This window comes from Scyliorhinus canicula, chromosome 3, assembly GCF_902713615.1.
Source record: "Scyliorhinus canicula chromosome 3, sScyCan1.1, whole genome shotgun sequence".
Classification (NCBI taxonomy): Eukaryota; Metazoa; Chordata; class Chondrichthyes; order Carcharhiniformes; family Scyliorhinidae; genus Scyliorhinus; species Scyliorhinus canicula.
This window is the reverse complement of record NC_052148.1, coordinates 84,470,911-84,494,826: the sequence shown is the minus strand read 5'-3', so window position 1 is coordinate 84,494,826 and position 23,916 is coordinate 84,470,911. Positions and strand designations below refer to the sequence as shown.

General features: G+C 48.2%; 1 protein-coding gene across 20 annotated transcripts in view; it reads right to left on the bottom strand.

Moving 5' to 3' along the window:
• Positions 1 to 23,916, bottom strand: part of LOC119962769 (protein unc-13 homolog B-like) — a 746,238-nt gene that overhangs the window by 115,618 nt on the left and 606,704 nt on the right. For all 20 annotated transcript variants that reach the window (XR_005459949.1, XM_038790824.1, XM_038790825.1 and 17 more), the window contains 2 exons: positions 21,557 to 21,690; positions 11,935 to 12,020 (listed from right to left, as the gene is read on the bottom strand). Coding sequence is in view for 19 of the 20 variants with exons in the window: in XM_038790824.1 (XP_038646752.1) it covers positions 11,935 to 12,020; positions 21,557 to 21,690 (220 nt within the window). In the remaining variant the exon portion in view is untranslated. The remainder of the gene's footprint in view (positions 1 to 11,934; positions 12,021 to 21,556; positions 21,691 to 23,916) is intronic.

Below are 23,916 nucleotides of genomic sequence, written 5' to 3'. Positions count from 1 at the left end.
CACGCAGACACAGGGAGAAAGTGCAAACTTTACAAAAACAGTAACCCAGTACTGCAAATAATGTCCTTGTTTATTTTTATTACTTTTGAAAATATTTTGCATTTGTGGTGAATGTAATTCACACTGTATTGTATCGTCTCCTTGTGGGCTCTGTATTCACACTGTATTGTATTGTGTCCTTGTGGGCTCTGTCTGTGAGCCGTTGCGCGGCTCTGCCCACAGGGGGAGATGAGGAGCTTGTACAGGGCTCCACCCTCGGCTCCGCCCATGGCCCCTCCCACTACCGGAAGTATAAAGTGCTGCAGCCGTGTGAGACTGCCCTCAGTTCTTCTGGTCACAGGCAGGTTCAGTTGTAAGTCTATTAAAACCACAGTTTACTTCCAATCGTGTTCCGAGTGAATTGATGGTCACATCAATTTAATAGACTTAAGAAAACTACTACGGAATCAGCCCTCAAACCTGATCGACTAGAACTCGACCCGCAGGCTGCAGAGGCGAAGGAAATTTTTCTACACTGGCTTCGGTGTTTCAAGGCCTACCTGGCTGCATCAACCACCTCCGAGGCTGCAGAGGAGCAGAAACGCAGCTTACTGCACGCACGGGTGGGCCATCGCATCTCTACGCAACTCAATTGTACCGACTCCTATACTGAGGCCCTCGCTATGCTCGACCGATTGTACGTCCGGCCGGTAAATGAGGTCTATGCGCGGCAGAGTCGCTAGAGGACTTCCTGCGCGACTTAAAAGCCCTTGCTCGGGACTGCAACTTTCAGGCTGTAACTGCCTCCCAGCATATGGAACTCGCCGTCCGTGATGTGTACGTTGCGGGGCTCCGGTCTAACTATGTGCGCCAGCGACTACTCGAGAAAGGGGCCCAGAACTTGGAGGACACGATAGATCCATCTACTATGGAGGTCACGTTTTGCAGTCTAAACTCATTCCCCGCGGACCAAGCGACCCCATCGTGGACCCCCGACCACGACTGCCCCAGGCCTGCGCCGCGCGGCCACCCACTCACTCCGGAGTGCCAGCGTGCCATTTTTGTGGCCAGTCCCAACACCCACGACAGCACTGCCCAGCCCGCAACGCGACCTGCAGCAGCTGCGGTGGCAAAGGACATTATGCCAGAGTATGCCTGGCAAAATCGAAACCCTCTAACTCCCCCGCAGTCCAGAACAATCGCTCCCCCAATTCGCAGGCCCGCAGGCCCCGCAACGTTGCAGCGTGTCTGCCGACTCCGCCTCCGCCCAACATGTGCGACTCATGGGGGCCACCATCTTGGCAATCCTCCCCCACGCGGTCGGCCGTGTGCGAGTCATTGGGGCTGCCATCTTGGACGCCATATTCCTCGCCGCCCGCCATGTGTGATCCACGGGGGCGGCCATCTTGGACACCATCTTCTTCATCACCCGCCATGTGCGATCAACGGGGGCCGCCATCTTGGCCATCACCCAATGTTCACCTCAACGACTACGACCTCCGCGGACAGTCATCACGGGGCCAATCCAGCACTGCTGATCGAGCCGCCGACTACCCGCAACTCAACGCAGCCACGTTGGACCAGTCGTGTCCGAAGCACCTCCAGAGTTCGATGATGTCCATTCAAATCAATGGATACGAGACATGTGCCTCTTCGACTCCGGGAGAACCGAGAGCTTCGTACATCCTGACCTGGTAAGACGCTGTTCGCTCCCTATCTTCCCTGCACGGCAAACTATCTCCCTCGCCTCAGGCTCGCACTCGGTCCAAATACAAGGACGCACCGTCGCAACCCTAACGATTCAGGGCGCCAGCTGCTCTAATTTCCAGCTGTATGTACTCCCCGACCTCTGTGCCCCACTCTTATTCAGGCTCAATTTCCAATGCAACCTCAAGAGCCTCACACTCAGGTTTGGCGGACTCCTACCTCTCACTATATTCAGCTTAGCGACTCTAAAAATCGACCCCCCTCCACTCTTCGCTAACTGTAAACCAGTAGCCACCCACAGCAAGCGGTACAGCTTCAAGGACAGAGTATTCATCCAAGCCGAAGTCCAGAGGCTCCTACGTGAGGGAGTCATAGAGGCCAGTAACAGCCCCTGGAGAGCTCAGGTGGTGGTCGTCAAGACCGGGGAAAAGTTCCGGATGGTGGTTGATTACAGCCAAACCATTAACCGGTCGATGCGTACCCCCTTCCCAGAATTGCAGACATGCAGTCAACCAGATCGCCCAGTACAGCATATTCTCCACGGTGGATCTGAAGTCTGCTTACCACCAGCTCCCAATCCGCCCGGAGGACCGCCACTACACGGCGTTCGAGGCAGATGGCCGCCTCTTCCATTTCCTCTGGGTCCCCTTTGGCGTCACGAATGGGGTCTCGGTGTTCCAACGAGCAATGGACCGAATGGTGGACCAGTATGGGCTGCGGGCCACGTTCCCGTACCTGGATGACATCACCATCTGCGGCCATGACCAGCAGGTCCACGTCGCCAACCTCCACTGATTTCTCCAAACCGCCCAGAAACTCAATCTCACCTACAATAAGGAGAAATGCGTTTTCCGCACTACCAGACTAGCCATCCTCGGCTATGTCGTGGAAAACGGAGTCCTAGGCCCCGACCCGGACAGTATGTGCCCTCTTACAACTCCCTCTCCCTCATTGTCCCAGGGCCCTCAAGAGGTGCCTGGGATTCTTCTCTTATTACGCCCAGTGGGTCCCCCAGTATGCGGACAAAGCCCGTCCACTATTTAAGACCACACTCTTCCCACTGTCAGCAGAGGCCCGCCAGGCCTTCAACTGCATCAAGGAGGACATCGCCAAAGCCGCCATGTGGGCTGTGGATGAATCCGTCCCCTTTCAGGTGGAAAGCGATGCCTCAGAGGTCGCTCTCGCCGCCACTCTGAATCAGGCAGGGAGACCAGTCACCTTCTTCTCCCGAACCCTCTCCGCTTTGGAACTTCGACACTCCTCAGTCGAAAAGGAAGCTCAAGCCATTGTGGAAGCCGTACGGCACTGGAGGCAGTACCTCGCAGGTAGGAGGTTTACCCTCATCACCGACCAAAGATTGGTTGCCTTCATGTTCGACAACTTGCAAAGGGGCAAAATAAAAAACGATAAAATCTTGAGGTGGAGGATCGAACTCGCCACCTATAATTATGACATCATATATCGACCGGAGAAGCTCTACGAGCCCCCAGATGCCCTGTCCCGCGGCATATGCGCCAACACGCAAGACGACCGCCTAAAGGCTATCCACAACGACCTCTGCCACCCGGGGGTCACCCGGCTCGCCCACTACATCAAAGCCCGAAATCAGTCTTTCTCCACCGAGGAGGTAAAAGCCATCACCAGGGATTGCCCGATCTGCGCGGAGTGCAAACCGCACTTCTATAGACCAGACAAGGCCCACCTGGTAAAGACTTCCCGGCCCTTTGTATGCCTGAGCATCGATTTCAAAGGGCCACTCCCCTCGACCAATCGAAATGTGTACTTCCTCAACGTCATAGACGAATTCTCCCGCTTCCCGTTTGCTATCCCATGCCCCGATATGACCTCCCACACAGTCATCAGAGCCCTGCTCAGTGTCTTCACCCTGTTCGGTTTTCCCAGCTACGTACACAGCGACAGGGGTTTGTCCCTCATGAGCGACGAGCTGCGTCAGTACCTGCTCGACAAGGGCATCGCCTCGAGCAGGACTACCAGCAATAACCCCAAGGGTAACAGGCAGGTGAAGAGGGAGAACGTGACGGTGTGGAAGACCGTCCTACTGACCCTCCGGTCCAGGAATTTCCCGACCTCCCACTGACAGGAGGTCCTCCCCGACACGCTCCATGCAATTAGGTCCCTCATGTGCACTGCAACTAACCAGACCCCTCACGAGCGACTATTTGTTTTCCCTAGGGACACTGCCACGGGGGCTTCGCTCCCATCTTGGTTGAGAACACCGGGCCCGGTTCTCCACCGGAAGCAGGTCTAGACACACAAAACGGACCCACGCGTAGAGAAGGTACTACTGCTTCACTCGAACCCCCACTACGCCTTTACTGAATACCCCGACGGCCACCAGGACACCGTTTCCCTCCGCGACCTGGCGCCTGCAGGATGCACCACCACCACCGCCGAGGTACCCCTCACACTACACCCCACCCAACCCCTCACAACCTGCGCCCCCATGCCTATATTTTTCCTGCGCCCCCCTGCGCCTATCACACCGGTCAGGAACGGAGCTCGGACTGAAACACCCCCGGAGTCCACCCCCATATCCACACTGACCGTCACCACCAAGCCACCCCAAGAGGCTGCAACCCCGGTGCTCCGCCGATCCCAAAGGATGAATCAGCCACCGGACCGGCTCAACCTGTAGACCCGTCACCCCCGCCGGACTGGATTTTTTTAACAGGGGGTGAATGTGGTGAATGTAATTCACACTGTATTGTATTGTGTCCTTGTGGGCTCTGTCTGTGAGCCATTGCGCGGCTCTGCCCACAGGGGAAGATGAGGAGCTTGTATAGGGCTCCACCCTCGGCTCCGCCCATGGCCCCTCCCACTACCGGAAGTATAAAGTGCTGCAGCCATGTGAGCCTGCCCTCAGTTCTTCTTGTCGTAGGCAGGCTCAGTTGTAAGTCTATTAAAACCACGGTTTGCTTCCAATCGTGTTCCGAGTGAATTGATGGCACATCAGCATTTACTCTTGTCAAGAACTGCCGGACTGCATAATACCTCACAGAGCCAGTGGCCCAGGTTCGAATACAGTCTTGGGTGACTGTGTGGAGATTGCACTTTCTTCCCGTGTCTGCGTGGGTTTCTTCCAGGAGCTCCGGTTTCCTCCCACAGTCCAAAAGGTGTGCAGGATCTGTGGATTGGCAATGCTAATTTGCCTCTGAGTGTGTCCAGTTACTGAGGTGGGGTTACTTGGTTATGGGGATGGGGGTGCTCTTTCAAAGGTGCGGAGCAGACGTGATGGGCCGAATGGCCTCCTTCTGCATTGTAGGGATTCTATGATTCCATATCTAACATTCATGCAAAAATGGCTTAAACTGTATGCTTAATACCTAAAACCCAGGAATTTCCCTTATGTAGCAACATTTAAAAAAATAAATTTAGAGTACCCAGTTCTTTTTTTCCAATTAAGGGAAAATTTAGCGTGGCCAATTCACCTACCCTGCACATCTTTTTGGGTTGTGGGGGTGAAACCCATGCAGACACAGGAAGAATGTGCAAACTCCACTGGGACAGTGACCTGAGACCGGGATCAAACCCAGGTCCTCGGCGCCGTGAGGCAACACTGCGCCACTCTTGCCTTATGTAGTAACTTAAGCAAAAGTTTCAATTTATATTTCAAACAGAATATGACAGTAAAACTGAAATAATTCATTATATTTTTTATACAAACATACTTTTGACAAGTCCCTTTATAACCAGCTATTCTCATTGGAGTTAACTTTTTCTTTATTCTTTCATGGGCTGTAGATTTTGCTGGTTGGACCAGCATTTGCTACCCATCCTTAATTGCCTTTGAACTGAGTAGCTTTTCAGGGCCATTTCAGTGGGCAGTTAAGAATCAACTACATTGCTGTGGATCTGGAGTCACATGTAGGCTAGAGCAGGTAAGATTTCCTTCCCTGAAGGACAATAGTGAACCAGTTAGGGATTCAAATTCAAATTCCATCATGAAATCTGAATCCAATTAAAGCTGGAATTAAAAGTCGAATGATGATCAGTAAATCATTATCAATTGCTGCAAAAGCCCATCGGGAAATCTGTCATCCTTACCCAGTCTCCAGATCCACACTATTGTGGTGACTCTTAATTGCCCTCTGAAGTGACCCAGCAAGCTACTCAGTTCAAGGGCAATTAGCGATCATAGAATCATAGAATTTACAGTGCAGAAGGAAGCCATTCGGCTTCTCAAGTCTGCACCGACCCTTGGAAAATGCACCCTACTTACGCCCACGCCTCAACCATATCCCTGTAACCCAACCTAACCTTTTTGGACACTAAGGGCAATTTACCATGGCCAATCCACCTAACCTGCACATCTTTGGACTGTGGGGAAATCGGAGAACCCGGAGGAAACCCACGCGGACACGGGGAGAACGTGCAGACTCCGCACAGACAGTGACCCAATCTGGGAATCGAACCTGGGACCCTGGAGCTGTGAAACAACTGTGCTAACCACTGTGCTATCGTGCTGCACTAATGAGCAATAAATGCTGTCCCAGCCAACGACACCCACATCCAATGATTTAAAACAAAATTCCAACAATCTCCTAATTGACCTCCAATTTTCATCCACCATCAATAAACTTTAAATTATATAAAACAGTACTTACTGACCTATATTGACTCCAGCATAGACATGCTGCCCTACATTACAGGCACAAAAAAAAATGAAGTTTGTCTATAATTCCCGTTGCATTTATTTAGTTTAATGAACTGATTTGTACAACTTTCTGTGAGTTACCATTATGAAAATTTATATTTGGCAAACTGTACGCTGAATGCAACTGGATGCAAATTTTTTTCTTAATTGAGCACCTCTGATGTTAAACACCTAACGTGGAGTTACCAACACTACACTACACACCCACACAGTCCGAGAATGTTCATCCTTGTAAACTTTTCTTTCCTCATTTATCATCCCTTCAAGATGTGATTCATACTGGATTATAAAGGTGCACAGTTATCAGCAGCCGTGTGGCACCAAGCTCAACAGTTCATTTTTCAAGTGTAAACCTTTATTCTATCATACTATTTTGAAAGTACTGGCAGCTTACGATCAACCATGGGCGAAATTGGGTCGGAGAATCGCCCGGGGCTGGCGCAAATCCCACACCTGCCGTGGCAGAAATTCTCCGCCACCCGGGAATTGGCGGGAGCGGGAATCACGCCCTGCCGATCGGCGGGCCCCCCGTGGCAATTCTCCGGCCCGCGATGGGCCGAAGTCCGCCACTGACAGGCCTCTCCTGCCGCCATGGTTTCAACCACCTCTGGTGGTAGCGCAAATGGGCCCCCGGGGTCCTGGGGGGGGGGCGCGCGGGGCGATTGGACCCCAGGGGGTGCCCCCATGGTGGCCAGGCCCGCGATCGGGGCCCACCGATCGGCGGGCGGGCCAGTGCCGTGGGGGGCACTCTTTTTCTTCCGCCGCCGCCACGGCCTCCACCATGGTAGAGGTGGAAGAGAATCCCCCAGCGGTATGCGCCGGTGGTGACGTCAGCGCGAGCGCTAGCTAGCTGACGCACCGGCGAATGCCTTTCGGCCAGCCCCAACGCCGGTTTTGGCGCCGGTCGGTGTGGCACCAACCACTCCGGCGTGGGCCTAGCCCCCAAAGGTTGGAGAATTCCGCACCTTTGGGGAGGCCCAACGCCGGAGTGGTTGGTGCCACTCCGCTACGCCGGGACCCCCCCCCCCCCCCCCGCGACGCCGGGACCCCCGCCCCGCCTGGTAGGGGAGAATCACGGCCCATATGTGAGCTTAGACATTACCTCTCAAAAGATGGGTAGGAGAGGGTTAGATGAGGTGTTAAAGACTTAATTAAAAAATATTGGAAACCGGCCTCCAACATAACCACGCAGGTGTGGCAGCCGAGTGTTTTACTGTTTCCAAGTCTCCCTGGTTGAAGCCGCGTACCACCAGCTTACCCTCCCCACTTGGCAAGGCTGCTGACATGGGTGCCAGGCTGGCAATGCCAGGGTGCCAGGTTGGCAGGGCCTGAGGGGGCCCATACCCATGAAAGGGGGGTTATGAAGGGTGTTTTGGGGGGGGGGGGGGGGGTGAAGAATGGGTATGATGGGGGGGGGGGGGGGGGGGAGGCCGTCAGCAACACTATAGCGAGATTTTGAAACAAAAGTGAAAATGCTGGAAACTCTCAGCAGGTCTGGCAGCATCTGTAGGGAGAGAAAAGAGCTAACGTTTCAAGACCAATGACCCTTTGTCAAAGCTAAATAAGGTGTGCTCACTTTGGGACGGGAGGGGGGGAAGGGATGATGCCCATGTCTGTGGGAAGGTCACATTGTCCGTGGGTGGGAGTATGGGGAACCCTCAAGCTCACTTTGAGATCAGGGAATCCTGCCAGAGGTCTGGCCGGCGAGTTTAGTTCCCCACTGCAGAAGAAAATTCTGAGTGTGAGTTTGACAGGTGAGAAATTCCCTAAGCTCCAAAAAAAACCTAAATGGGCACAGGCTCCCGCGCAGTCCAGCGTCGGGCCGCCTGTAAGGTGTGGAATCCTCTGCACCTTCAGGGGCTAGGCCGGCGCTGGCGGGGTTGGCGCCCCGCCAACTGGCGCCGACCAGCGGAGGACCTTCGGCGCCAGTTGGCGGGGCGCCAACCCCGCCAGCGCCGGCCTAGCCCCTGAAGGTGCAGAGGATTCCACACCTTACAGGCGGCCCGACGCTGGACTGGTTCACGCCACTCCTCGGCACCGGGACCGCCCGCCCCGCCGGGTAAGGGAGAATCCCGCCCAATGTCTTTGCAAATTCTTTCTGTTTTTTAATGTTATTTTGGGATTAAAGAATCATTGACTGGCTCCTGCAAAGTTACAGACAGATCTTATATATGAGAAAAATACATCATAATGAGTTTTTGATGACTCTGGCATGGTTGGAGTTGGGGGAGATATGTTTTGGTGCACCCCCGAACATGACGGGAAAATCTTATCCTATATTTTCATTTGCTGTACAAGCATTTGTTAAATGTGAAGGTGTGCACCACTTTAACATGTTTTCACAGCTTGATCCTCTTCTCCTTCATTCTCTGGTTTATTTGTTGGTATGTATGAAAGCACCAAGTTTAATCATTAAGCTGAACTAAGAATACAGTCTTTTTCTGTATTCATGTATACTGAGGCATTTATGCTGTGTTGTACTAATCCTGAGGATTTGTTGCGTTATTTGTAAAAATGGAAAAGCTCTAATCAAAATATATATTTTTTTAAAGCAGCAATGTCTAGGAACTAACATGATGCTCTACATCCCTGAACAGCTGGTATTTGAAGGTATTCTTCAATTACCTTATTTTTCAAATTAGAAAATAGTTGCTGGAGAATTGCTATTCTGGAGAGGTAATATTGAATATAGATAAGCTAAAATTACCAGCAGCAACAGGGCACCAGATAATTAGCAGCTACAAGAACATATGGGTATCCTGATTTCAGTTTCTTATTAGGGAAATTTAATTTGATTTTTGTGCTGTATGAGTTTTGATTTCCTTTATGATAATATCCATTGAAGCTCTGATGTTAAAGCAGTATTTGATGATGTTCAATTAATTCTCTGTAGAGATGCACCAAACCATTGTCTTCTATAATTAACTCTACACAAAAAATTCATTTGAGGTGGGAATTACGATGGCAGCAATAATAGATTAATTAAAACACTATTCAGTGGAGATGCATTCCTTTTGTTACATTGCCAATGTATCAGGCTCTCTATAGGAAACTGAAGCCTTAATCCCAGTCTTGTCTGACAATCATTTCCAGAGTCCCCTGAGTTTCACAATCTCTAACAACCAAAGTAAATGGTCTTTTTGCTCTTTTTTACTATTTGTTACTTTCTTCCTGACATGGAACTACCATAACTTGGACCATGCTCCCACACAGTCAAGGATGAGACAGGAATAGTGATTACATTAATTTGGAAAAAAACACAATGATTTTTTTTAAAAACAGCTGCTTTGTCATACTTGTTGACAGATGGGATCAGCTGAAAATTACATCTCTGAATCTGGGAAGTTGTAAATTTAGCCTGAACTTATCATCATGGCAGAGTGGGATGTTGCTTTGGAAATCCAGGCTTCCGAGCATGCTGTTGAGTTTTAGTTTTTACTAGGGTCACTGCCTGGAAGTCAGCCTGATTGACAGGCGTGGCCTTCAGCCAGGCAGAGAGCACGCTGGAACAGACCACAGGAGCAGTTCAGTCTGATCCACTGACCTGGAGGAAGCATTGGGAGGACTGCCAGCTTCATTAAAATATTTTAAATCTGCCAGCTTCATTAAAAAATTTAAATTGTTGACCCACCTATTGGGAGTGGTTTTGGTTGCCTGACCTCGAAATCCAATCTGGGCATAGGTTGAGGTAGGGTGAAAGACTATTTAAAATTTCACTCCTGAAAGCCACCGGGTGGCACGGTGTCACAGTGGCTAGCACTGCTGCCTCACAGCACCGAGGACCCTGTTTCAATTCCAGCCTCGGGTCATTATCTGTGTGGAGTTTGCACGTTCTCCCTGTGTGTGCGTGAGTTTCCTCCGGGTGCTCTGGTTTCCTCCCACAGTGCAGGTTAGGTGGATTGGCTATGCAAAATTGCCGCTTAGTGCCCAAAAAAGATGTGTACGTTAAGTTAAGGGGTTATTAGGATAGAGCGGGGGAGTCAGCTTGGGTAGAGTACTCTTTCAGAGGGTCGGTATAGACTCGATGGGTCAAATGGCCTCCTTCTGCACTGTAGGGATTCTATGCTTCTCTGAACATTAAAAAATAGGAGCAGATTGGGAGCAGACTATTTCGTCCTTCAAGCTGGATCTGGCATTCAACATGATATCGTTAACATTCCTCAATTCCACCTTTCTGCACTGTCCCTATAGCTCACTTAGCACCCAAAAATCTTTCAATCTCTGTCTTGAATATACTCCCAAGCATATACAGTTCTATGGGTAGAGAATGCAAAAGGTTCTTGGAGTGAAGAGACTTTTCCTAATTTCATTGCGAGATAGCCAAATGATTCTCGATGCCTTGTAAATTAAATATATATAGATGATTTTCCTGCTTCAGGTAATTATAGTATAAATGAACTTCTGTCATGAAGCAAGAAATCTCCTGTTGTCACAAATGGAGCATAAACATTTTAACCACTTAGGTTTTTAAGAGTCACTGATCAGAAATTAGCTTCAAACCTCACTAACAAAATTCTATTAAGCCCACTCAGGAAATGTCATTAAATGTAACTAGTGATAAAATACACCACTATTTCTGAAAATGCATTTGTAAATTATACTTTGCATTAAATTTTATAAAGCTGAATTGAGAAATAAAATGTTGTCAAAGAAATATAATGATAATATATCAACTTATTCAAGGATAATAACATTGAACATTTTTAAACATGGAAATTATTTAAAGAAATTTATTATTCGAAAATATTCTCTCAGATTAAAAATGGCTATGACTAATGTGTTCTTAATATACTTAAAAATACCCATGGAAAAAATTATTACAAATTATGTATCAGACTTTGATGAGTTAATAAAATAGAGCTTAGGAAAATAACGGCAAAAGCTTAAAATCCTTCCTGCTATTGCAGCTTTATTTAAATACAGTGAAGTAGAAAAAAATCATAATAAGAACACAAACTGGTTGCTTAGCAGCTGAGTAATTAGGCCTCATTGAGGCGACCCAAATTCAAATGATTGGAGTTGGGAGAGTCATAGTCTTGAATAGTGTTTACACTACTTATCTCCTGTAGGGGTAAATTTGCCAGTCTTGGCTAAATTGCCTGAAAGACAAAGAGGGAGCTCGGGAAGAGATTATTTCTTATACTGCTCTTGCAGCTCAAACAAGTCATTCTTTCCGGAGACGTTTACAGCTTGGGCTATTCTATCCTAAGCTAAGGATAGAATAGAAGTAAGTAGAGGAGTGAGAGAATGGAAACAGAAGAATTTATGAGATTTTAATCTTTGCTATTGTGGAACCACTATTCTACCCACAATTTGTCAGTTACTTATTAAAAAAAGAGATAGTCAGACAAAAAATGTGGACAGGATAATATAATTGCCAACTTTTATCAATTAGAAGTAGCGCATCAACGACATGACATATATTCCAATCTACAGTCTGGTGATCTCAAGAGGCGAACTAACATAGACCAAATAATTCTGACCAGTGTCCCTTCATAAAATTGGAAAAATACAAATGTGGTTTCTTTGCATCACTCATCAAATCTAAACAATAAAGAATTTTAGCTTAATACCTTCCATGGCATATTTCATGTCCTGTGCAAATAGGTTCCACATTACTTCTGCACTTATTTTTCCGACATTAAGTTCCTGAGGAAATCTGAAATTAAGAAAACATAATTTGAGACAAATTGAATGTAGGAACAAAATTGGCCAGTTGCAGAAAACAGATGAGTAACCAAAGCACCTGTAGGGAGTAATTGGATAAGATCTGAAAACTGGCCCTGAGATCACAATGCACGATTAACCCATGCCAATTTGGTCAGACACAAATTTCATGGGCGCGATTCTCCGCTCCCCACGCCGGGTAGGAGAATCGCGGGAGGGCCGGGTGACTCACGACACGCCGCCCTCACTGCCCCCCCCCCGCAATTCTCCCACCCCCCCTGCTCGCCGAATCGCCGCTCGCCATTTTAAACGCCGACCGCCAATTCTCCGGCCCGGATGGGCCGAGCAGCCTGCCGTTCCCGACCGGTTCACGATGGCGGCAACCACACCTGGTCGCTGCCGTCATGAACATGGGCGCCAGATGCTCGTTTGTGGCTTGTGGGGGTTGGAGAGGGGAGTGAGCACCACGGCCATGCTCGGGAGGGTACTGGCCCGCGATCGGTGCCCACCGATCGTCGGGCCGGCGTCTCAAAGGGACGCACTCTTTCCCCTCCGCCGCCCCGCAAGATCAAGCCACCAGGTCTTGCGGCGCAGCGGAGGGGAAGACGGCAACTGCGCATGCGCAGGTTGGAGCCGTCAGCCATCGTGACGTCAGCCGCGCATGCGCGGGTTGAAGCCGGCCAACCTGCGCATGCATGGCTGACGTCACTTAGGCGCCGCCGTCGTGTCATTCTCAGCGCGCCGCCTTGACGCATTAAGGCCCGGCTGCCGAGAATAACGGAGCGCCGCTCCTAGCCCCTGGGGTGGGGGTGAATAAGGTGCGAGGAGCGGCCTCCGAGGCCGTCATGAAACTCGGCCGAGTTCACGACGGCCTTCCCAATTCATCGCGAGAGCGGAGAATTCTGCCCAATGTGTGTGAAAGGCCAGCACTACTTTAAGATAGCCTGCTTCAAATTAGCATGCACCTCTTCAAGGAGAGGTGAATTCTGGCTGCACCAGTAGGTGCTGTAACTTGATGCATATGAGATTTGGAACGGGAAGATGAGTGAAAATTATGCAACAAGATAGAGACTGTGTTTCACAGTCCTCTGATAGAACACTGGATGACTTGGTGAAGGTGGTGGGCAGAAAGAGAAATGTCCTCTTCTCATGGGGACCAGGAGGCATTCTAGAATGTCACCAAGAAGGCAGTGGGAGCATATACCCATTGCCGTCAAAGCAAGTATTCTAGCCCAGAGGACCAGGACACAATGTGGGAAGAAGTTTAATGATCCACACGAATGGTCAAAGTCAATGGATGCATTTTCAAATGCCCTTTCTTTGCAGATAAACCACTCGGCTCATACAGTGCTCAATTCACTAGATCTACTTCCCTCGCCTCCATTGCCACCAACATTCTCCATCAAGCATGACTCATACCTCCCATTCACAGCACCCTCATGCAGTTAGAATCGCTGTAAGCCTCATACCCACATCTGCCAGCTTGCACACACTGCCAATGATTCAACCATGACAGGTACCTGACCCAAAGACACCACATTGAGACTCATTCACTCACTTCCTTTACTCTTGTAGGACAAGGCGGGTACAAACATAAGCAGCAGCACCTAACCAGCAAGCACAGTCATGGCTACATGTGATTCTGACTGAGCCATTGCCCAGGAGTAAGACTGAAACCATAGAAGACAATATGTTCCTACCTAAACCACACTTTCACATCCCACTTTCCCGTCATCCTAAATCTGCAATGATTAACAAGCTATAGATGGTCAAAATATGTGCCTGTTGCTTTCTTCACCTTCTCTCTCCACAACCCCACCCTTCAGCCTCATAACTGCGCATGTTAAACAAGAGCAACCAAGGCAAAATTAAAATTGCAGAAGAGAAACAGACCAAAGAGCGAGAAAAAGGAAAACAGAAACAAATGAGAACCGACGATAAATATTTACATCTACATGTTTTGCCCTACCCTCTGTGCCTGTGGGCTCCCTTTGGCCAATCTGCTTCATTTGCCCTTCCTAGCCTTTGCCCTTGCGTGTATTTCCTTGTGCATTGCTGCTCCCTCTGGTTCTCTGCTTACCCATTTGCCTGTGCCCTGTGGTTCTGTCCCTTATGTCTTGCGGTCATTTTTATGGGCTTTTGCCCCTCCCCCCCACCATCCTTTACGATCCGTGGCTCTTCTGTTCCCCCTCCTTCCCTCCGCTCTATTGGCTGATGGCTACAAACAGGACCTAGAACATCTTGTGGAAGGTCTTTTTCTACTCCCGGATGGTGAATTTGATTTTCACCAGTTGGAGAAATTCCAACATGTCGGAGAGCCAGTCTGCAACTTTGGGTGGTGCTGCCAATCACCAGCCGAGCAGATTCTTTGGTGGACAATTGGGGGGGGGGGGGGGGCAAAGGCTAGGGTGTCGGCCCCTCCTCCCCATAAAGAGTTCAAGTTGGTCTGATGCCACTTTTGCGCTTGGTTCCACCCTGACCCCCACCATGGACACTGCCTCGAAAAAGGCTGTCCAGAACCTGACGAGCCTGGGGCATGTCCAGAACATGTGAATGTGGTTGGCCGGGACTCCCTGGCACTGTTCACATTTGTCCTCCTCCGGGAAGAACTTGCTCATTCGGGTTCTGGTTAGGTGCGCTCTGTGCACCACCTGACATTAATATTTCTTAACCTCTTGCCATTTAGTAAGTACTGCCTTTATGCTTTTTCTACCAAAATGTACAACTTCACACTTCTTCACATTATGGCCGCAATTCTCCTAAAATGTTTCTAAGTGCGGTCTCTGACGGGAAATGAGGTGCAATTCCTGCTGGGTGGATCAGCAGGATCCAGAATGCAATCCACCACACTTAAAAAAATATTTGGAGCCGGAGTGATTAGTGCCATGGGACCAGAAGAAGCTATCAAGGCCGGATCCTCAGAGATTGGGGCACCCTGATCCCAGAATAACACTCCAGCCCCCAACCTTTGCCCACCAGCCCCCAATCGCTGGCATGGACCCACCATCTGCAAGTAAGCGGCACCATGCTACGAGTTTGCCAAAGGCCAATCCTCTTCTGGCCCCTCCTCTAAGTCTCCCCCTTCAGGCCCCACCTGTTGGCACTGCCAGGATGGTGGGGGAAGCACTCAGAAAGAGCACCTAGTAATTCTCGGGGGGAACCTTAGAACAGAGGAAACCCCAGTACGAAAAAAAAGCAGTCAGACAGAGCACCAGGTCTTTCTAGGTGGACCTCAGAACAAAGAAACAGCCCTTTAAAAAAGTATAGTTAGAAAAGAGTTTCTAGGAAACTCTTCAGAATAAAAAAAAGACCTCTATTCAGCAGGTGTTCTTTCAAACTGCAGTTTTTTCAAAGAGGAAGCACTTTAGAGTTAATGGACCATGGAGTGATATAAAAAGAAACAAATCTAATACCTTCTTTGAAATAGCCTGAACCTGTCAATCAAGAGGCCTGTAAAAGGTGACAAGCTGTGAAACTGAAAGTAAAAATGCAGTTCAAAGCTATTAGGTATCTCAGCAAACCCAGAGGCTTGAAAAAGTTAAAGGGAATTGAAGTTGAATGTGAAAAAGCACTTCAATGGGTTCCAATACATTAAAGGAAAGAGTTTTATCTTTACCTGACAGATAATTGATATTGACATGTTGGGAGAAACATCAAAGTTTTGTCGGCTTTAGAAGAAAGAGTTTTATATCTGACAGATCATTGAAATTGACATTCTGGGAGAGACATCACGAACAGGATTCTCCGGTCTGCCAGCCGTGTTTTCCTGGACACGCACCCTCGCCAGCAGCGGGATTCTCCGTTCCCGCCAACCACCAATGGGATTTCCCAATGTGGCCACCTCATGTCGCTGGGAAACCCACAGGCGAGGCTGCGCTGCCAGCGCAACGGAGAACCCTACTGCAACAGTTTGAAGGCTACAAAGGTGAGACTTTTACCTTCATCTGACAGGTCGCTTAAATTGACATGCTGAACGAGAGTTTTCACGGCTACAGAGGAAAGACGTGCCACACAATCCCCATCCCATCAAAGACACCCAACCGACCTATCCAGCCCGAGCCCCCCGCTCCACCTAGACCCCTATCTCTCCTGAAGGACCCGCCCAGTACCCTGGAGGTAAGCGTGGGAGGGTATTCACCCCCTTGCTCCCCCGTGGTGTCCCTGATAACCGATTCCCACTTTTTAAAAAATTTAGAGTAACCAATTCATTTTCCAATTAAGGGGCAATTTAGTGCGGCCAATCCACCTAACCAGCACATCTTTGGGTTGTGAAGGCGTAACCCACGCAAATACGGGGAGAATGTGCAAACTCCACACGGAGAATGACCCAGAGCCGGGATGGAACCTGGGACCTCGGCGCAGTGAGGCAGCAGCACTAACCACTGCGCCACCGTGTTGTCCGATTCCCACTTTTAGGGACCAGTAGTGTTTTGCGTCCATTGTAGTTCCATCTGGGGATCAGGAGCATCCCGGAAAGGAGCATTCCACTTCAATCTCACTAATGAGGTCTGATCAGGTTCTTGCCTGCTTCGGCTGAAAACCTGATCTTATCAGGAGGAGCGAGCCAGGAGACATGCAATGGGTTTAACATCCAGCGAGAATTCAGTTTTGGGCCTTACACTCTGTTCAACGGGCCAGCAGGAATGCCGGCTACCAGGAACAGCCCCGGAGGAACGCCCCTGTTATCTTTTCCTTTTTGCAAACTTGCTAGCTTGCAATCATATTCTATTTTTTCTTTCATTATCAGTTTATTGGTCATCCTTTGCTAGATTCTAAATTGATCCCAATCCACTTTTTCTACCGACCTTATAAACCATTTCAATTGATAATATATTTTATTAGACACAGTTGATTCACCTTTCCTGTGGGATTTTTGTGGAGGAATGCATACAGACAGAAAACAAAGAATAGGAATTAGCGGGTCTTTGTGAAATTTGGAGGCAATAACTAGTGGGGTGCCACAGGGATCAGTGCTGGGGCCCCAGCTATTCACAATATATATTAATGATTAGATGGGGGAACAAAATGTAACATCTCCAAATTTGCAGATGACACCAAGTTGAGAGGGTGAGCTGTGAGGAAGATGCAGAGATCCTTCAGTGTGATTTGGACAAGTTGAGTGAGTGGGCAAATGAATGGCAGATGTAGTATAATTTGGAGAAATGCAAGGTTATCTATTTTGGTAGCAAAAACGAGAAGGCACACGATTGGCCATAAATTAGGAGAGGGGAATGTGCAACAAGACCTGGGTGTCCTCATACATCAGTCACTGAAGATAAGTATGGAGGTAAAGAAGGCAAATGGAACGTTGGCCTTCATAGCAAGAGGATTTGAGTACAGGGGCCGGGATGTCTTGCTACAATTATACAAGGCCTGGAATATTATGTGCAGTTTTGGTCTTCTTATCTGAGGAAGGATGTTCTTGCTCTAGAGGGAGTAGAGAAGGTTTACCTGGGATGAATCCTGGGATGGCAAGACTGACGTATGAGGAGAGATTGAATCAGTTAGGATTGTTAGGGGGGAATCTCATAGAAACATATAAAATTCTAACAGGACTAGACAGGGTAGATGCAGGAAGGATGCTCCCGATGGTGGGTGTGTCCAGAATCAGGGGTCACAGTCTAAGGATATAGCGTAGACCACTTAGGACAGAGAAGGAAGAAGTTTCTTCACCCAGAGAATGGCTGGCCTGTGGAATTCATTACCACAGGAAGTAGTTGAGACCAAAACATTGTCTGTTTTCAAGAAGCAGTTCGATATAGCACTTAGGGCAAAGGGGATGACAGGTTATGGGAGAAAAGTGGGATTAGGCTATTAAGTCGGATGATCAGCCATGATCATAATGAAAGGTGGAGCAGGCTCAAAGAACCAAATAGTCTCCTCCGGCTCCTATTTTCTATGTTTCTCTATCTGTTGTAGACCTTGCAAAAGTTCTTTAAATACTAGCCAATGCCCGTCTACAGTCAAATCTTTCAACGTATTTCCCAATGCGCCAAAGCCAATTTGCTCTTCGCACTTTCATAATTTCCTTTGTTCAGACTCTAAGTTCAGAATGAACTACCGGTATATAATTTTTAAACTTATATCTTGTATACAATTTAGAAACAAAACTCTTGCATATTGTGGTCATTATTTCCTAATGGTTCCTTTGCAGCAAAGTTATTGATTAACCCTTATTTCATTAGATAATACTAAATCTAAATTAGCCCAATCCCTAATTGGTTCCTCAACATTCTACTCCTCAAATCCATCATGCACAGCCTCCAGAAATTCTTCCTGCACAGCAGCTAACTTTATTCAGTCTATATGTAAATTGAAGTTGCCGATTATTAAATGTTACAGGCAGAGAAAATATTTCTGATTTGTACCATGCCCAATATTACTAACGGGTTTGGTGACCTATAAACGACTCCCATAAATGAAAGCTGCTCTTTGCTATTTCTTTGCTGCACCAAAATTGAATCTATATCTTGGATCCTTTTGACTAATATCCTCTTGCACTAATGTATTCATGTTATCTCTTATTAATAGACCATAAGACATAGGGCCAGAATTAGACCACTCAGCCCATCGAGTCTGCTCCGCCATTCAATCATGGCTGATATGTTCGCATCCCCATTCTCCTGCCTTCTCCCCATAACCCCCGATCCCCTTATTAACCAATAGTGCAACCCCAACTCCTCTCCTCCTCTGCCTTTCCTAAATTATGAATATCCCAGATGAATATTCAATTCCCAGTGCTGGTCACTCTGTAACCATGGGCACGATCTAACGGAAAAGCTTCTAAGGATTCGATTTTACCAAAAAATGTCAAAGATAATTTGTGGCGGGTTTTTCAGGGAGTTTCCCATTCCCCACCGCTATTCAATGACACTTATGGCAAGCCCCCTTGCTAACAAGATCGAGCAGCACTTAAGCAGCACTTGTTCAGCCAACCCCAGCCTGTTCGTAACAATGGCAGCGAGGAGACCAGCCACAAGATTTAGGGACGCTGACCTGCGGAGGCTGCTAGACACAGTGGAAGCCAGGATGGATGTCCTGTTCCCCCAGGGGCCAGGAGGTTAGCCATAAGGCAGCCAGTGATGCCTAGGATGAGGTGGTGGCAGCAGTGAGTTCAGGGGGTATGACCAGGAGGGTTGGCCTACAGTGCAGGAAGAATGTCAATAACCTACGGGCAGCATCACTGAGTAGACAGCAACCCCCCCCCCCCCCCACCCTTCCTATACCTCTCCCCCTTCAACCCCCCAACGCCTTCTTCACCCCCCCCCCCCCCCCCACCACTTAATCACACGTGTGGCTAATGATGCTCTCTGTGTTTCCTCAGGAAATATTCTCCCACAATCACCGGGAGAGGGCCTAGACTGGTGGTGGATGCCGGATATAAGAACCCTCATCCGGTAGTTCCTCAACTCTGCGGCATCCACCAGCTTCCGCGTTGGTGACTGCTCTGTCCTCGGCCACCCCAGTCACCTCCAAAGTATGCTCCTCGAAGATGGTGAGGGCCAGATGTCTGGCACACCACCACCAGTGGCGATCGCGGTGCCGGCAAAACAGCTGGCGAACTTTCATTTGCAGCGAGAAGCACGTGAGGCCCTGATTATGTGGAGCAATTAACATTGAAAAGCGTTGCTGGCCTCACTGGGCTGAGCGCCGGGAAGCTCACGGCAACTCCCGCTTGCTACAACACTTAGAAATCTTTCTGAAGAGTCAAGTCACGCCCTTAGAATTTTTTTCATCACTGGGAAGCTGAACTCAGAGATCGGGCTGCCGTTCCCCCCCCCCCCCCCATCTATGGGTAATGTCACCCGCCACACACATGGGTATTGCCTCACCCCCTCCCCCCCCCAGTGGGGACACCCTGCTATGGGGTTCTCCCTCTTCAGCCCCCCCCCCCCCAAAGAGCATCCCAGGACCCCCACCCACCACCCCTCCAACTTCCCAGAGGCCCCTACTTACCTGCCCTGCACACCTCCGCTTTTCAAAACCCCCCTCCACCCTCCCCTCATGGGCATCCTCCCTTGTCCTCTGGCAGTGCCACCCTAGCACTTGGGCACCCTTGCACTGCCGCCCAGGCAGTGCTCTTGCCAGCTTGGCAGTGCTATCTGGGCACTTTGGCAATGGCACTGCCCCTTGGCACAGGATGGCAGTGCCAAACTGCGTTGGAAACAGTGTCAGAGCAGGCCCTCTGGGGAGCTCCATTGGGCCGGGTTTCACATTAGGTTTGCTGTTGGGGAGGAACCAGCAATGCTGGTGCTTGAGGTGGGGAGGGGAGCCCCCGATACTGATGCTTGAGTTGGTGGGTGGTAGAAAGAGAGTCTCTGATGTATCTGGCGAGGCTACCCCAGTGTTTGTGAGTTGAGGATAGGGGGTGGGGTAATTTTCTGTGCTGATCAGGGTGCCTTTGTTAAAGGTGCCCCTGATCTTTGCTGAGCCAATCTTGCCGGCTCCTTCAGACCCCGTCCCTCGACAGTGATGGTGTAAACCACACCTCCTTATTTTATTTTCAGGCTGGCTCAAAATCTGGACTAAAAACTCGGCTGTGAAGTTGGAAAGCTACCCGCTGGATTTCAGTTAGAACCTGACACTCTGAAAAAATTATGGAAATATTCCACCGAAGGCCTTCACCACATACAGCAACACTCCCTGCTGGACTTCACCATGTTTAAATAGCAGTAGAATATTCACTGCCCTTCTACAATCTCATATAGAGGCAGTAGAAATTAATCAGCAACTAATCTGAAAGTGGTTTACGATTGCAGTGCTGGCGTCAACTCAGCATTCCGTCATGATCTGCCTACTCCACATACTTCCTGCACGCACTTCCATGATCTGTGCTAACACCCTCCCCAAAATGGCACCCAGCAGGGGCCATGTCTGAAGTTCAAACGGAATCCAAAAATGGTAATCGGATCCTGCCATTCAATCTGGTGCCATTTTCTGGCCACCTCCCTGTCAATATCAGGGTCATCGTTTCTGCAGATCAGTTCAGAATTTACCTTCCTTAAAGCTCAGCTTCCTTTGGTTCTATTTTTCTGGACTAGACAAAGCAGCTTATTTATCATTTATTCTTTTTCAAATTCAAAAAGCAACAATAATATCACTTCTCAACTTACTCTTTTCCAGTGAGAATATGCCCAAGTTTCCTCAGAATACAATCCCTAATTTCTGTCAATTATTTTGTTTGCTTGCTTCTGTAATATTACAATAGCTACCACATTCTTATTGAACTATTCAGACCAGAGCTGTATGCTAATTCCACATTCTAGGTTTGGCTGCACCAATGATTTGTAATATGTCAGAATTATCTCAGTGTGCCAACTCAGTACTGACCTTTTATTACATCCCAATTTGCGTTACCCTCTGCCACTGAGCATTGTTGTGATTGGTTCAATTTATTGTCAATTTGGATCCCCAGATCACTTTCATTGTCCATGCAATGCATAAAATGTACTTGATCAATTAGCATCTCAGCACAGGAGATTAAATTGTTTTCATTGTACATGAATTATTATAGTGAGCCCTGCTTACTGATTAAGGACTGGTGTGTATGAATTCTTATCCTCTTCAATAATGGAGACTATAAGAGTGATGAGTTTCGGCCAGAAATCCAAATTCTTTATACTGGGTCCCTGCTCCTCAGGAGGCAGCTCTTGCTTTTTGTTCTATGTAAAAAGAAACATACACAATATTTAAAACATTGCAAACCTTTTTTCAAAAAAATAATTGAGAGTACCCAATTCATTTTTTCCAATTAAGGGGCATTTTTGTGTGGCTAATCCACGTACCCTGCACTTCTTTTGGGTTGTGGGGGCGAAACCCACGCAAACACGGGGAGAATGTGCAAACTCCACACGGACAGTGACCCAGAGCCGGGATCGAACGTGGGCCCTTGGCGCCGTGAGGCAGCAATGCTAACCACTGCGCCACCATGCTGCCCAAACATTGCAAATTTGACAAAAAGACAAAGTTGACAAAATGCACAGCTGAAATTTGTCAATTTATAAGGTGCACTTTGGCATTCTATTGCCCAGTACTAAGGCCGTGCACCATGCCAAGTAAAAGGTTTTTCTTTGAAAGTAACCAATTTTCACCCCTCTTCCCATACTCGCTGGGGTGTAGCATCTTTGCTATTCTGTTTAGAAACCTAAACAACACTGGTAGTTTTTCCACTGTGGGTGTACCTACACCACATGATTTGCAGTGGTTCAGGAAAGGGGCTCACCACCACTTTTTCAAAGGTATTTTGGGATGAGCAACAAATGCTGGTCCAGCAGACCATGCTCACATCCCGTGAAAGAATGAAAAAAAAAATGACAGCTAATTCTGTCGTCACTTGGGAATTTCTATCAAGAATGGTCATCATGAACATGAGCACTGGGTGATTTTCCATTCCCAAATGCCGGTGAGCCATCCCTTTGACCATTTTGACTAAGGTGAGTGATTTGCACAGAGCAGGCATTGAACCTGGAAACTAAGTTCAGTTATTATGATTATTTCCTTAATAATATGATGAAGAGAATAAGTACCACCAAATCAAAATTACACCATATGACTTCTCTTTTGATTTGGAAAGAAAAGAACACGCAGAGCCAAATGCTATGTTTAGTTGCTTAAGGCAAGATTTATATTCTTATGTTCTGAGCATTTTCTTGCTGACCATTTTTCCTGTGATGCATCTTGGGATATTTAATAGATTAAAGAACTGTATAATGCAAGTTACTTCATTGCAGTGTTAATGTCAGCCTCCTGTGACACTAATAAAGATTCTTAATTATTATTATTAGCTGTTCTTGCTCTTGCAGCTGAATTGAAGTGATGGTTAGGATTTTATCAGCAGGGTTAAGTCCCGACACTGGGACCAAATAACGTCCCAAGCTCGCGTGGGTATGCAGCAGGACCAATGGTGGATATCATAATGGCAGCAGACTCATAATTGGCTGCTGTTGGGCTCACGTTCTAATTCAGGATAGGGATCTGGCTCTCAGCTAGCTAGCAGCTCTGCAGCGCCATCGAGTTAGGTTGAAAGGTGAAGATTGTGCGGCACCTTAGTAAGGAAGAAAGATGGATCACTTTATGGCCCAATGATTAAAAAAAGAAATGCCTCCATGAAATGGTGCCGCCCCAAACTCTGGGAAGCCACTGGGAGGCCACCTCCATGCTTCCGGCAGCCAGTTCCTACAGTTGTGGCCACTCCGCTATCAGCAAAATGCTGAGGAAAATAGGACCAGTAATTATTCAAATTGGGCGATTGATTTCAGACAGCTGAGTCACTATCCTTCACGCTGCTGGTTAAATGGCCCAATGATGAGACTGCATCCCCATGATGTGACCCCTCCCCCTACGTGGCTCCCCACAATTTCACTGCCCCCCCCCCCCCCCCCCCCCCCCCGCCCCCCGCATTCTAGGATGGGACTAGGAAAATATCGTCCAACGTGTAATTAAAGAGCCTCATTAGTAGAAGGGTCAGTTTGGGTCCTGTGGAATTCAAAGGGATATTTCTCTCATTCAAGCGCTTTACTTGATTATAAGTTTTTGATATTTCTTTCGCATTTTACTGGATAAAATTTATTTCGGGTTTCAGTAGGTAAATGCTGTAAAGAATTCTATCCTCAGTGTGCATTCCTAAGTGTGTATTCAGTATCTTGTGAACTGATGCATGAAGGTAAGCTTTTCTCGGAAAGGAGATGGGAAGCAAGCTAGTAATCATTTTGCTTTCTGCCCTAATCTTCGAGGTATAGAGGGAGGCAACATGGCTGACAAATTCTTTATTGATTTCAGCTGGGTCACTGGTACTTTTGCCATCTGTTTTGCAAGCTGACCTGAATGACTTTCCTCTACTTATTTATGCATGCTGTGTACATTAAGTTTCTCAACTTGCCTCTACAGTC